The sequence below is a fragment of the Labeo rohita genome, chromosome 12 (genome assembly GCF_022985175.1).
Source record: "Labeo rohita strain BAU-BD-2019 chromosome 12, IGBB_LRoh.1.0, whole genome shotgun sequence".
Classification (NCBI taxonomy): Eukaryota; Metazoa; Chordata; class Actinopteri; order Cypriniformes; family Cyprinidae; genus Labeo; species Labeo rohita.
Window position 1 is genome coordinate 19,634,094 of NC_066880.1, and position 15,465 is coordinate 19,649,558.

At 33.3% G+C, this 15,465-nt stretch overlaps 2 protein-coding genes across 2 annotated transcripts; one reads left to right on the forward strand and one right to left on the reverse strand.

The window, feature by feature from the left end:
* Positions 1-158: 158 nt before the first annotated feature.
* On the forward strand, positions 159-4,484 carry rpp30 (ribonuclease P/MRP 30 subunit). Its single transcript, XM_051124582.1, has 11 exons — positions 159-392; positions 803-858; positions 939-995; positions 1,073-1,138; positions 1,219-1,287; positions 1,396-1,485; positions 3,213-3,329; positions 3,415-3,444; positions 3,532-3,569; positions 3,661-3,740; positions 3,960-4,484. The coding sequence occupies exons 1-11, from the start codon at positions 311-313 to the stop codon at positions 4,070-4,072; spliced, it is 798 nt and encodes a 265-aa protein (XP_050980539.1). The 5' UTR covers positions 159-310; the 3' UTR covers positions 4,073-4,484.
* Positions 4,485-4,584: 100 nt separating this feature from the next.
* ankrd1b (ankyrin repeat domain 1b (cardiac muscle)) lies at positions 4,585-8,329 on the reverse strand. Its single transcript, XM_051124581.1, has 9 exons — positions 8,290-8,329; positions 7,627-7,785; positions 7,437-7,538; positions 7,256-7,363; positions 5,958-6,056; positions 5,415-5,513; positions 5,219-5,317; positions 5,041-5,139; positions 4,585-4,722 (listed from the first exon to the last, which is right to left on the reverse strand). The coding sequence occupies exons 1-9, from the start codon at positions 8,314-8,316 to the stop codon at positions 4,636-4,638; spliced, it is 879 nt and encodes a 292-aa protein (XP_050980538.1). The 5' UTR covers positions 8,317-8,329; the 3' UTR covers positions 4,585-4,635.
* Between the last annotated feature and the right edge of the window lie 7,136 nt (positions 8,330-15,465).

Sequence of the window (15,465 nt, forward strand, 5' to 3'; positions counted from 1 at the left end):
GCGGTTCTCTCTATTCAAATTGGACCAATCGAAGAGTTCGCTACAGACGTAGCTCCGCCCCCAAAGCGGAAGTAAAATGTATTGTAGTTCTAGTTGACTGACAGGAAAGAGGAAACAAAGGCAAAATGGCAAATGCGAACTACATGAACCATAAGGCTCAATTAACTCACGCTGTCCATGCTTCTGGTTCACGTTTAAACGTGGAGTGTGTTTTTGCATGTGGTTCTTAGCAGTACTTTCGTTGAAATTGTGAAGGTTTTTGTGATAAGAAATTTCTGTAAATTTGCGCTTGTTTGCGGAAGAAGAAAAAATGTCTGTGTTTATGGATTTAAACATCATCAGCAGTAGTGATAAGAACAGACTAAAAAGCATCATAGAGACAGCTGCTCACCGTAAGTAGCAGTAATAGTAGTTATATCCATTGAAATTACGGTTAACATCAATAGGCTAACTATCTACTTGAGTAATTATTAATAAGATTCTCATTAATAATTCATTTTGATTGTGAAGCCTTGTCCCATACCTTACCGAACACGTTAACGTTATTAAAAATCCAGCAGTTCTGTTTTGGCTGGGGTCTTTTAACTGATCTAAGATGGTAATAGACTGGTTGTTAGTTTGTATGAGCTGGTAGACTTGCACTAGCAACAAATAAACTACCATGCTTGGTCTAACTTAGTAACTCACTGGTTCACTAGCTGATGACTGGGTCTGAATTAAATCAACTAGAATTAGGGTAAATAAATGTACTGATGCACTATATAGAAACAATTAATTAAAGTATTAACTCTTTATATTTCAGTTGGCTACTCAACAGTGGCAATAAACTATGTGGTTGAACCAAAAAAGGAGAAACAGGTATGATATAAAGTAGTTAGACTAACCTGTACAGTTAAAGAGAGTTCATGTGATGATGTTCTTATTTTCTTGTATTATAGGAAATTCCAAAGCCACAGAGTGTGTCAGGCATATTTGATAAATTCCCAGTTGTACAGGTAAATTTCTTTTCACATTAGAGCATAGTATCAATGATGGATACTGTTAATGAATATTATCTGATTTCTTTTCATAGGGCAAATCTTCTCCCATCAAAGTACTGAATCGATTGACCATCATAGCTACTGATGCATCTCATTTTGTAAGTTGCAAGTTTGTAATGAAGATATTTTAAGACATTTCTGCTACCATGGTGAAATTTGTATGTGTTATTCTCTTCAGAGACCAACCAATGAATACAAAAGCTTCGACCTTGTGGCGGTGTATCCCAAAACAGAAAAACTCTTTCATGTAAGGGAAATTACAATTCTGAATTTGCCTAAATGTTTTCCAATTAGTAATATTATTTTAGATCAGCCGTGATATAAAATGTTCTGTGTTTTTCCTTGTCTGTGTCAGGCAGCCTGCATGACTTTTGATGTAGACATTATCTGCATTGCAGTGGCTGAAAAACAGCCCTTCCATTTTAAAAGGGCTCCAGTTAATGGGGTGAGTTATAGTTTTTTATATCCATAACTGCCGGCGTACCAGGTGATTTTAAACGACACTGAGGCTTTTATAGAACTTGGTAATAAAATAACTAAAAATACAATGTTGTGAATATGAGGTCCTAAAGCAATTTGCATAATGATGAGTTGGATAGACCACTTTTATGATACTCATTGTGCTTTTGCATTCTTTTCAAAACTTGACCGCACGTCTTCCACGCTTTTTTTTTTTTTATATATTTAAATATCACCTTTTAACACAGGTTTGATCCATCATGAAGGTTAAAGAAGAACTCCACTTCCAGAACAACAATTCACAAATAATTTACTCACCCCCTTGTCATCCAAGATATTCATGTCTTTCTGTCTTCAGTCGTGAAGAAATTATGGTTTTTGATGAAAGCATTTCAGCTTTTTTTCTCCATATAATGGACTTCATTGGTTCTCCGATTTTGAACTTAAAAGGGCTCTGAACGATCCCCGCCCAGGAAGAAGGGTCTTAACTAGCGAAACTATCGGTCATTTTTTGCGGAAAATAAATTTAAATACTTTTTAAGCACAAAAGCTAGTGTAGCACAGGCTCTGGCATGTGCGTTCATGACGCTACTTACTATTGAATCATGTCAAAAGGTCATGCTGAACGTAGGCCGAACTACAGACCCAGTGTTTACAAAGCAAATGTGCAAAGATAAGAAAGTGCAAGTAAGTTTGTAAACGCTGTTTACAAACAAAAAGATACAACAATGTCCTCCTCAAGTTGTAGGAGAAAATAAGATGGAGTTTTTCGCCATACTCCGTACACAGACGATGAACTTGCACGTGATTCGTAGTAGTGATGGGAAGTTCGGATAATTTTACCGAATCGGACCTTTGAGTCTTTTTCAGCAAAATGATCAAATCTTTTTTCGTTCATTTTAGCAAAATATAATTAAAATGTTACGTGTTCCTTCCTTATCACATCTACTGCTTACACAAACGTTGATCACACTACAAACAAGACAAAACTATAATGCTATAAGAAACAGAAAAGATTAATTCATTGGTTACATGGGTTGTTAGTCTATGATTAGCTCACCTCTTATCTGACAAGTTTTCGTGTTTGAGTCGTTCGTTCATCACATGACAGCCACATAAGATGAACAAATGACTCGAAAAACCCGAAGACTCGAAACAGGTGAACTAATTCTAGTACACAATCTAATAGGATGTCCAGTACACAATCTAATAAGATATCGCTCCCCGAGATGACGCGTTCTTCCCGAGTCAAATTATTGACTCTTATTAAAGATTCATTGAAAATGAAAGAATTGTTAAAAAACGACCCATTACTAATTCGTAGCACCGTGGATGCGCATCCCAGAGCCTGTGCTACACAAGCTTTTGTGCTTAAAGTATACAAATTTTTATTTTTCAAAAAAAAACAAATGACAGATCGGGAAAAAAGAGCCTTTTGAACCTGCATTTAAACTGCATTTTGGAAGTTCAAAATCAGGGCACCAATGAAGTCCATTATATGGCAAAATCCTGCAATGCTTTCCCTAAAAACCATAATTTATTTACGACTGAAGACGGAAAGACGGAAACATCTTGGATGACAAGGGGGTGAGTAAATTATTTGTAAATTGCTGTTCTGGAAGTGGAGTTCTCCTTTAATAAATAAGGCTAATTTAGGACTTAATTATCCCTTTAAATTATGTATGATTACTGTTATATTGTTGGTCACCTCAGGCTATTGACAGGGGGGTTTTCTTTGAGATCTGTTATGTGGCAGCCATCAAAGACTCCACTATGAGGAGGTACACCATTGCCAATTCCATCAGCCTCATGGAAATCTGTAAAGGAAAAGTATGTTGGCCCTTTTTACACATAAACACCCTTAAAATGAGTTAAGCTGATTCTGAAATTAGATTTTGTTTTTTTTTCCTCACAGAATGTCATAGTGTCCAGTGGAGCAGAAAAGGTATGTTTTTGTTAATTGGTGTATCATTTCAGTGTTATTGAATTGTATGGCCAGTATGACATTGTTTTCTTTTCTTCTTTTCCTTAGCCTCTTGAGTTGAGGGGGCCATATGACATTGCAAATTTGTATCCTTTTTTTTGAGTGTGTATGAGTATGTCATTGTACTTCTAAAAGGCCCTGTATCCGTGTTGATATGTTCCTTCATTGAGATTTCAGAGGGCTTGTTTTCAGCCTGTCTGACGGAGATGCCAAAGCCGCTGTTTCTACTAACTGTCGATCTGTCTTGCTTCATGGAGGTAAATGACTGGAAAGAGCTCACCTATTTTCCATTTATCCAGTACAGGCATTAATCTATGCCACGTGATCTTGTTTGTAGTTAGATTCCTTAGTTAATTTGCTGAGTATGCATTTATACCAATGGGCATGAGAGAGGTCTTATTGATTTTTCAGTCTGTCACTTTGATATTAGATGTACATAAATGTTTATTGGCAATTTTCATGCTTCTTTCTAACAGAGACGAGAGCCACTGCATCTGGTGTTGTTTACACCATAAAGAAACCAAAAACTCCCCAGAAGCAAGAAGAAGAAACTCCAGTATCTAAAAAGGCCAAAACTGAATTAGCATAGCCAGTATTTCATTATTCATGTGTAGTGTTTTTTTTTTTAATAGAAGATTAATATTCCTCGAATTCTTTTTCCTCACAATCTTGCAATCCACTTTAAATTGAACAATGATACAGATATTTTAAAAATGAAGTTTATTTAGTCAAGCTTTAAAAGAATTGCAAACAAAATTTACAGATAAATTAAGCTAGTATAAAATCGCTCATTTCAAATTAAGTGCATTCTGTAATAAATTATTTAAAATATCAAAAAAATATTTTCATGCTAAGACTGAATTTAATCTTGCTAAAAGAGCTATTTCAGGCAATGAGTTTCCTTGTGAAGAGGAAGCTCTGTGTTTCATTAAGTTTCATATTCCTTTCTGCTTTATCTATGCTTTAATAAAAAGTTAAAGTATTGTGCTTCACTTTCAAAACTGTTGTCTGTTCACACTTTTCCTTTTAAAAAAGGCATATCATGCAGGCTCAATAATATACTTTTTTTTTCTAGATGTGCAGGCAATCCAAAAATGCAGTTTTTTGAGTGTATTATGCCCAAAGAGGATAAATGTTGCTCAAGTATTGCTTCTACTTTTTACCATCCTTAAAGTTGTCAAAGATGGATTTAGCGCCATTCTGCCACTCGCAAACACTGTCCATTGGTGACTTTCCCTCCTGGAGAAGACAAAGCAATGGTAATGGTAACCAAGCAATATTAATCCTCAGCCTTTCAAAAATTTCTTGGCTACTAAAAATAATTTCCTGAGCTCTTCCCACATTTGCAAATATAACACGCTTGCATAAGTACCAGAAGATGGCACTGTGCACAGCTTAAATAAGCATCCTAGTGAAATTTAGTGGCATTGAGGCAAGAAAATTGATTTCCTACATATAAACTAAATTACTTCTTATATTAGTATGTACAATACATCCTAATACATGAGCAACAAGATAAAAGTATATAGGCTAAACATTACATTTAAGAATACTTACACAATTTTTGAGTTTCAAGTCACCTCCGTGCAACAAAAGAAGCTGGATGAGTTTGAAGCGATTCAGTCTGACCGCATCATGCAATGGTGTGTCACCCTCCTGATGCAGAATGATATTTAAAGTGACCATTAAAGTGTTTATTAACTTTCTTTAATGCCTGTGTTGTCAAATTTCTTACTATATCTTTTGCATTGACATCTGCGCCACAGTGTATGAGATGTTCAGCACACTCGTAGTGTCCTGTCCTGACCGCTACATGAAGGGGGGTGCTGCGAAGCTGAGGAGTGTCAAAGTGTCAAAGAAAAAAAGATGGTATGTCAGACCACACCAGCTATATTATTAAAACAGATTTGGTGTCAAATAACAGCTTTTACCTTGTCTCTAGAATCCAGTTTTGCCCCCTGATTAAGCAGTGCTTCCAGCACAGGCAAACTACCACCACGACAAGCCCAGTGAACTTCAGTTGCTTGAAGCTAAATAAACACAAACATAAGAGTAAGACGATTCATTGATATTATGCAAATTAGATTTCACAGAATAGATGTATTACGGGGAAATGCATAATGCAAATTTTTATATACAATGACACCTCTTCCATAAAAAACTAAGTACTTTAGTATGTTTTTTTTATAATCTGTTTTGTTAAAATATAAAAACAAAACAAAATCATGGTGCAACCAACTACCAAAAAAAAAAACTTTTACCTTTAAATATATTTTAAAGTTTTATGAAAAATAATAATGAACAAAAGATGTGTACATTCACATGTGTTCAAGGGTTAAGGAAAATGTTACTACTTTTTTTTTGATGGTTATGCAAGTTGCATTTTTAGTCATTAAATTTAAACTTTTCTTGAAAATGGTTTTATATTAGAACTTGCCATGTAACAACAACTTGCCTCAAACATCATTCAATACCTTGTCTTTATTTTCAATTGAAGCACCAGCCTCCAGCAGCATTTTCACAATCTCAACGTTTCCTTGTGAGCAAGCTCTGTGTAAAGCTGTTCGGTTGAACTAGGCAAAAAATAAATAAATAAATAAACAAACAAATAAATAGATAAATAAATACAGTGGCATGTGAAAGTTTGGGAACCCATTGCAGAATCTGTGAAAATGTGAATAATTTTAACAAAATAAGAGAGATTATTCAAAATGCATGTTATTTTTCATTTAGTACTGTCCTGAGTAAGATATTTTACATAAAAGATGTTTACATATAGCCCACAAGACAAAAAAAATAGCTGAAATGATTAAAATAATCCCTTCAAAAGTTCAGGAACCCTTGGTTCTTAATACTGTGGGTGGTTACCTGGATAATCTATGACATTTTTTTTTGTTTTGTGATGGTTGTTCATGAGTCCCTTGTTTGTTCTGAACAGATAAACTGAGCACAGTTCTTCAGAAAAATCCTCCAGGTCCTGCAGAGTCTTCAGTTCTCCATCTTTTGCATATTTGAACCCATTCCAGCAGTGACTGTATGATTTTGAGATCCATCTTTTCACACAGAGGATAATTTAGGGACTCAAACACAACTATTAAAAAAAGGTTCAAACATTCACTGATGCTCCAGAAGGAAACAAAATGCATTAAGATGAAGGGGGGTGAAAACTTTTGAACAGGATGAATTTTTCTTTTTTTATTGAAATATCGTTTTTTTTTTTTTTTTCATTTAGTACTGCCCTTCGGAAGCAACAGAAGATACTTGCATGTTTCCGGGAAGACAAATGAAGTATAATTTACCTTCAAATTCAAAAAGTCAGTTGTCCTCAGTGTGAAAAGATGGATCTCAAAATCATACAGCGACTGCTGGAAAAGGTTCAAATATGCAAAATATGCTGGAAAAGGGACTCATGAACAACCATCACAAAACAAAACAAAACAAAACAAAAAAACAGCCATAGATCATCCAGGTAACCACACACATCATTAAGAACCAAGGGTTCCCAAACTTTTGAAGGGGGTTATTTTAATAATTGCAGCTATTTTTTGTCTTGTGGACTATATGGAAACATGTAAAATATCTTAATCAGGACAGTACTAAATAAAAAAAATAGCATGCATTTTGTATGATCTGTCTTATTTTGTTAAAATGAATTACATTTTCACAGATTCTACAAGGGGTTCCCAAAATTTTTGCATGCCACTGTATTTTGTGTTTAAATACTTTAGTGCTGTCAGTTGCCTTTTAGTCAATATGTTGGGTAAACACTCACATTATCACAGGCGTTTGGATCTGCACCTCTGGCTAGGTAACTTTTGATCATTGGCAATTTGTTATCCAGCGCTGCCTTCAGGAAGTCATCCTCATCAACAAAATCATTCTGTGAGAAAATGAGATGATTACTTGAGGGTTGAAATTTCTGATTAATAATGATTGTTTTGAAGCATGCTTACCACTATCTCTTGTTCAGGCTGTGTTTTGTAGACTGGTATGCTGCTTTTTATCTTCTGACTCTCTTGTATAGTGTCCTGGAAGTCATTAGTATGGTCGTCAGTCTGCAAAATCATTCTTATATGTTACAGAAAACACACTTCTAATCACATATGCTTTGCTGAGGTATGCAAATAGATGCTTATATCTTACGTTAAAACCATGACAGTGAATGACTTCACTGTCACAATGAAGATTATTGAGATTATTGTAGGTTTTCAGATGATGGTCAACAGAGCTTTTGTATTCTTCAGACGGATGCTGTGCCACAATATCGTCCTGGTCTTTGCTTCCACTTGTGATGTCTGTAACCTAAAATAACATAAAGTTAGAACAAATATATTGTAGACCAAAGAAATCAGCACAAATTCATCAAATGATCATAAAAAAAAAGAAAAAGAAAAAAAAAGGGCTATTTCCCCAAATATCTTTTGTGTTCCACAGAAGAAAGCCATATGCAGGTCTCAATGACGTGAGATTTTTGGGTGAACTATTCCTTTTAAAACACTAGAAGCCATTTTAACAGCAAATGTTCAGCATGGACAAAAGTTGTATAATATATAAAGAAATATAATCTGTCTCTATTCAGATTTATCAAGCAGTTAAAGTAGAGGATTTGTCTTTAAATATTTCAAATAATATAAGTAGGCCTGTTATTATCTGTTCAAAAGGTAACAGGAGCCCAGGACCTAAAAATCCAAGAAGCACAAAATAATATGAAATCATCAAATGAAACTATTTAAAATGCATAATGGAAATCACTAAAAACTAACTGTTTTTAAATAGATATGTAGAAATAGACATAAAAGCTCCTACCAGCTCATCATCCTGTAGGATTCCCATGATTTTCCTTGAAAATTCCTTGTGTCAAAATTAAGGCATCCAAGCCAAGCATCTCTTATATATGTGGTGACAGTTGGAGGAGATCATGCTCCTGTTGTTCAGCTGACTCCTCCCACCTCTTAGGTTTCCCATGTCACTGTGATGTCAGATGTATTTTGAAGGGGGCTGAGCATGAAGAAAACAACCATTTTCAAAAGTCAAATGCCTTTGGGAACATTTGAAGGAATGGAAATTAAACCTGTGGGGGGAACTTAATGTGCCGTCATAAAGTCCCTTGTCTATCAAGGCTTACAGCTGACCACGAAGCCAAAGACACAGAACACCACTCCACATCACACACAAAGATGACAGGAAATGTTTATGAAGTTAAATGGAGACATAACATCATAATCAGCTTTGACTGTCTCATATATTAGGGGGAGTTGTCTTCATTTATGAGGCTATTTTCTTCTTAGGTTTCATCACTTGCATTACTTCTGTTACGAGAGCAGGTAAAATTGTCGCACCCTGTGACTATTTTTAATGGAGCTGCCCATGAATCACTTAGAGTAACGAGTCACTTGGGCGGTTGTCTTTCATGACAGCTGCCATTTTACTAGTTTTCCACATGTCCAGGGCCTATAAACCTATGAAATGATGCAGTCAAGATGTAAAGAATTTGTCTATTAAAATTAATATTGGTGGCATTGTATCATGTCTAATTGAGTGTCATTTTCAAAGCTTTCATAAGCGCTGTGGGAGGCTACATACAGCATCTTTTAACAAGCAGAATGTTATACTGGTGTTAGACAGAGTGAGATATATCCCTCCATGATATCTAATATTCGTTTGTTGGTCATTCCACAAAATCGGTGCATTTTCCACTTGGGAAAAAATGAAAAATAAAATAAGTTTAATCAATATATCTATTTTTAAATATCTATGAAATGAAAACACCTTAAAATGACAAGAAATTGTGCCATCCCAGGCTATGTAATTTATTATTTTATGACTGTTTTTCTACCTCAAGTTTTGGTATTTTTGTCAACCATGTTACCAACACAAGTGTTAGTAGATACTTTAGGTTTAATTAGAACTCACATGCCACTGAATGATATAGGCATTAGCTCAATAATATACTGAGGGTGACCTTTAAAATGTTTGAATTTCACATAGACAATCTTTGAAAACAGGGTCAAACCTAACCAATGTCATCCCTGTTACCCACATGTCAAAACCTGTTACTCAAAAAAGTAACAGGTTGACAGAAACAGTTTTGACGATTTCAAACAAATTAGCTAATTGCGAGCTAATAGTCAAATTCACAAAAGCACATACTTTGCACTTTGGAAGGATTTTACTTGTAGATATTGATTATATTAAATGTAAGAAATTATTGTTTAAATTTACATTTTAAAAACTGTAACAGGATTGACATTGCATGATGGCCCCTGCAGTCAAGCCTCGTAAATCACCAAAAACAGAACATTATAAAGGAGTGAAAGAAACATACTTATGTTTTAAGTGTTAGAATCCTGTTTGAGAAATGATGTAACCTTCTGAAAGTGATGTCACTTGAATGTACATTATTTTACAAGGGTTAGGGAAACAGGGCTGACATGAAATCAGGGGACACCAATAAAATGATTTATTTTTATAAAAAAAACGCATATTTATGCCAAAAACATTGCTTAACAATGAGACTATATTTAAAACAATATGCAAATGTGATTTTCATATAATTTTGCCATCATTTTGCTAATTAAGTCTCTGAAGTTCTTTGAAACATGCAGCAATATTTTATGTGTTGACGTAACTACAACAGGAAGACTGGGCGGGACATATCAAGCAGTCTGCCCCCTTTTTTAAATAACCAATAGCGTTTCGTTTATATCACAGCTTGGGGCCAGAGCCGTTAACCCAACAGCGTACTGCAGCCACAGTCTCATCCCTATCGCTATAAAATATATCATTCATTTTATCATTGTTTTGAAACACACTAGATAACCTAAGGCTAACATATTCATACTAAAAGCCAAAAAACTTTTTGATTACCTGGGGACTTTAAACTTTAATTTTAAAAGTGTACTAGTATCAAGAAGCCACAAAGTCAGAATGCTGGCTCCTGGAAACACCCCTGTTGTGTTGCTCAGAGACGCACAATAGTTCTGATGTCGCTTTATAGATAATATTTTAGTTGCCAAAACTGGCAATACTGAGTTGTTAACAGTTATTTATTTAACTAAATAATAAATTCAGTATCACATTTGCACTTGTGCTATTTGGTACAAAAACAGCACTCGTGTGATATTGCTTAACTTCATTGTGATATAAATATATGACAAAAACTCAAACAGGGGCTTCTTTTTGGCTCAATCTCTTAAATTTTAGGGGCATATAACTGCACTATAGGCTACATCACACAGTGACTTGCATCATGTTCGTAAACAATCAACTGTAAGATGATCTACGCAGGTCTGGAATGGGTGTGTTAATTGCGTTCAAACATTTTAATCACGTTATTTATTCATACCTGATTAATTAGATTAACATTTTAAATCAACAGCCCTAATAAGATTCTAATGTTGGTGCATTGGCTTTCAATCTGGGAATGGGGGGTTCAAGTAGGGTCAAAAGCTATTAAACTTATCTGAAATGTTTGGATTTTGCAATCAATATAAAAAGTATGTTTTGTCAAAAACACTGTGTACAATGTATTAAGAGGGTTGATAATTTAATAATCCTGTAAATGCTTTTAAAAATGCATAATAAAAAAATAAGAATAATTTCAAATCAAAATCAAATAGAAGTTTTTGAATTTGCAAGCTAAAATTGATGAATTGTGAACCTTCTTCTGTATCATTAAATGGGGTCTGGAATTCAGGCATCTACAGTCCTCCATTTTGGTCAGTTATGATTTATGCAAGAATAACTTAAAACTGTATTTTAAACAGTTTAATCTTAATAAGTGTATTGCATAATCGTTCCAAAAAGATAAAAATGAGACATGTACATTATGTAATATTTTGTTGATGTATTTAGACCATAGGTCAGTAGGACATCTGATATGTAAAGCTCCCATGTTGTGTTTTTATCTGTCCTCATTCTCAGAGTGTTACGAAAATGCTTGTAAAAGATGATCTGTAACTAAACACATTGCCTGAATATCTATCAACCATTTCTGGAGCTTGTAACAGCCTCTACCTGGTCTTTAATGACCTCAGGTCTGACAGTCACATGCAAAGCTATAAACAGTATTTCAGTAAAGAAATCACTTGAAATTATCTACGGGTTTAAAAATTGCAATCAGTACTTTTGTCTGTAAAAATATCTAAAAATCTCTAAACGTGTTTTAAAAAAAAAAACTTATTTTAAACTAAACATTTTTGCAGTGTTGAGTGTTCCTCTAATCTGAAGGCATGAAGGCATCACATGTACTTCATGCTTTGAGTTTTCAGTCAGGTGGTACTGGGACTGATTTATCTACTAAATGGCATGTGTGTGTTGAACTTGTCACCACACAGCTCTGGTACAGCATACCGTGAAAAATATTAATATGGAATATGAAATATTAACCTTGTGTTGACACATTTTTATATATTAGAGCTACGTTAGAGATAATGCAAGGCAAGTTTTCAAACCTTTCATCACATTAAGTAATAATATCATATGAAAATATTACACAGTGTTGATGCAGTCATATTACAGAAAAAATAGCTGAGCATTTGAGTAATTGACAGTGCAATATGAGGCGCCTGCATTAAACACCTGAGACTGCTTGCATCTTCAGTGCTTTGCTAAAACAGGTGAAAAGACACTTTTAAAAACACGTTTCACACTCTTGCTTGTTTAATAATAACAGAGTGGACATAACAGGAGCATTTTTCCATTTTAATGAACATTTCACCACTTCTCACATCATATATTCTGTTTAATAATTTCTAAAATGATGGTAAGGTTGCGTTCATAAATAACATTTTATGTTTTATACAGTTTTATACAATTAAAAATATTTTCACACATTTTGCATAATTTAAAGTACAGATAGGTGCACAATAAAAAAAATAAACATTTTTGACACTGTAAACAAGTACATGAACCTTTGGGAAAAATATATATATATTAGCAGAAAAACTGCTTGTGGTGGAAAAGATTCACGTTACTATTCATTTCACCCAATAAATATTAAACGTAAATATAATTTACATTATGTTTATTTGCGAATTTATCATATCCTTTTGATATCCAAGTGTGTCTCCATAAGGAAATTTGAACAATTGCTCCCCTTAAAATTATGTTTTTGGCCTGTCTCACCTGAGGCCCTGATCTTATCGATTGTTTCCAGCAATTAAAAGCATACCACAATATCAAAATCGAGACAGTCTATTAATTTGATATTCATATTTAGCTGTGTCCCACATGTTGCATGCACCCCGTAACAGCATTTCTTTTTCTTTCTTTCTTTCTTTCTTTCTTTCTTTCTTTCTTTCTTTCTTTCTTTCTTTCTTTCTTTCGAAACACTATTTTCCTGTTTAATACTGTAAAGCTGCTTTCACACAATCTGTATTGTAAAAAGCGCTATATAAATATAGGTGACTTGACTTGGCTTTCTTTTTTTCTTACCTTACTGTTATTTACAAGTTTATGTATTTATTATGTTTCAGTTTTATGTTCATTTGTACCCTATTTATGGAAAGTGCCCTTCAAGTAATAATAATATGCTTTCGATTTTTCATGTACACTACCAGTCAAAAGTTTTAGAACAGCAGGATTTTTTCTAAAAAAGTCTCTTCTGCTCACCAAGCCTGCATTTATTTGATCCAAAGTACAGAAAACAAACAAACAAACAAACAAAAAAAAAAAAAAAAAAAAAAAAAAAAAAACGTGCAAACTGGAAATATTTGTACTATTTTAAGTTTTCTATTTGAATATTTTTTTTTAAATGTAATTTATGATTTCAAAGCTGAATTTAGCATCATACTCCAGCCACATGATCCTTCAGAAATCATTCTAATATTCTGATTTGTTTTTCTCAAAAAGATTTATTATTAACATTTATTATTATTATGTTGAAAACAGCTGAGTAGAATTTGTAACATTATAAATCTTTAAACTTACTACAAGCTTTTGAATGGTATAGTGTATAATGTTACAAAAGCTTTTTTTATATCAGATAAATGCTGATCTTTTGATCTTTCTATTCATCAAGAATCCTAAACAAAATGTACTCAACTGTTTTAAATATTGATAATAATAAAATAAATAATAAAAGCAAATCAGTACATTAGAATGATTTCTGAAGGATCATGTGACACTGAACATTGGAATAATAATGCTGAAAAGTTAGCTTTGATCACAGGAATAAATTACATTTTAAAACAGTAAATAGCAAATATATTTTACAATATTACATCTTTTTCTGTATTTTGGATCAAATAAATGCAGGCTTGGTGAGCAGAAGAGAATTCTTATGAAAAAAACATTCAAAATGCTGTTCAAAAACTTTTTACTGGTAGTGTATACTAGCTCATCTGTACTTTATGTAACACATACAAATATTCATGCTATTTGATGGTTGTAATTGTATTTTCACAGTGCGATCAGTGTGACTGATGTGAGGTGCTGAGTGAGCAGACAGCAGTGGGACTGGAATGTGTGGAATGCCTCCTAATGAGCTGAGCCACTGAGACGGAATCAGAACCCAATACATTTGAACCTTCTCCACATCAGTCTGCCAACAAGTAAGTTAGAAAGAAGTGTTTTCACTGCTTGTTAATTTACATGAATAATTACATGTTAATTACATACATCTGCATAAAATATATTTAATGCATTTAAATATATTTAATTAAGTTAAATAGTTATTAATAAGTTATTCTCAGTGTATTTTACAAGTAATTGTAAATTTGTGTTAATTTACAATAAGAAGTGCATTACAATAATCAATGCAAGAAAAGATAAATACATTAATTAACTTTTTGAGTTATTTGAAAAGTGTATTTGGGTTAAGTGCTTCTTGTCTAGTTCTTGTGACCTACTCTCTGTTGGCCACCAACTGTTTGAACTTTACAACATCCACTTTGGGTATGTCTTTGAGTACATGCAAACTTGCCAAAGCTGGCAGGTCATTAAGTTCAAGCACTGATATCCTGTGTCAAGGCCAGTCCTATTGACAAATACATTTCTAGATAAATCACAACCTTATGTATTGGTACTAATGTAAGAATTTTTTTATCTGGAAAAGTAGAAAATGATACAAAATGATTGGCAATGATGTCGTTACAAATGTAACATCTGAGAAAATGGCACAATGAACACAAGTGAACACAAATGCTATATTCTTCATAATATTCATACCCTTGGTAAATATGACCAAAAGGCTGTAAAAATAAATCTGCATGTTTATCCATTTGATCTATCATTCAAAATAAAAAAACAAACAAAAACAAAACAAAAAACTGTAACCTTTAATCATAGTAATAAAAAAGGTGGGTGAAAATCACATTATGAAATAAATATTTGCCACAATGGCCACAATTATTAGTACCCCTACAAATTCTTATGTGTAAAATATCTCTAAAGTATATTAATATTTGCATTTTTTAGCACACCAGGGTGACTAGGAACACATGAAATTATCAGGCCATGGCTTCCTGTTTCACTGGAGTATAAATATGAGGGAACACAAAGGCCAAATCCCAGAAAAGGCCAAAATGAATCATCCATCACAATGAGTAAAACCATAGAATATAGTTCTGACGTGCAGGAAAAGATTATTAAGCTTCACAAATTAGAAAGAGGCTGTAAGAAAGGAGCTAAAACATGGAAAATTTCCATTTCCACCATCAGGGTAATACGTGTGTCTACTTTATCTTTATCTTTGATGCATACTTTATCTTTATCTTTGATATATATATATATATATATATATATATATATATATATATATATTACGTTTTTAAAATAAAAGATAAAAAGGATTGATTTTCACAGCCTCGATCAAATTTACCAAGGATATGAATAATGTTGAGCACAACTGTATTTATAAACAGTTTTATTTAACATTGTATTTTAACAATTTAATTGAAAAAATGAATAACCAATGCCAATCCCAGTAAAAGAGATTTGTCTGAAAGGTAAAACTATTTTATAACTATATAATATACATTC

Bases quoted from the DNA above. Each gene is read 5' to 3' on its own strand.
- ankrd1b (XM_051124581.1), bottom strand. From the start codon at position 8,316: ATGGGAATCCTACAGGATGATGAGCTG. The intron at 6,057-7,255 runs GTGAGTGTTTAC...TTTTTTGCCTAG, and splicing joins ATCCAAACGCCTGTGATAAT to TTCAACCGAACAGCTTTACA. The intron at 5,514-5,957 runs GTATTGAATGAT...GTGTTTATTTAG, and splicing joins CAATTGAAAATAAAGACAAG to CTTCAAGCAACTGAAGTTCA.
- rpp30 (XM_051124582.1), top strand. From the start codon at position 311: ATGTCTGTGTTTATGGATTTAAACATCATCAGCAGTAGTGATAAGAAC. The intron at 393-802 runs GTAAGTAGCAGT...TTTATATTTCAG, and splicing joins CATAGAGACAGCTGCTCACC to TTGGCTACTCAACAGTGGCA. The intron at 1,288-1,395 runs GTAAGGGAAATT...TGTCTGTGTCAG, and splicing joins AAACAGAAAAACTCTTTCAT to GCAGCCTGCATGACTTTTGA.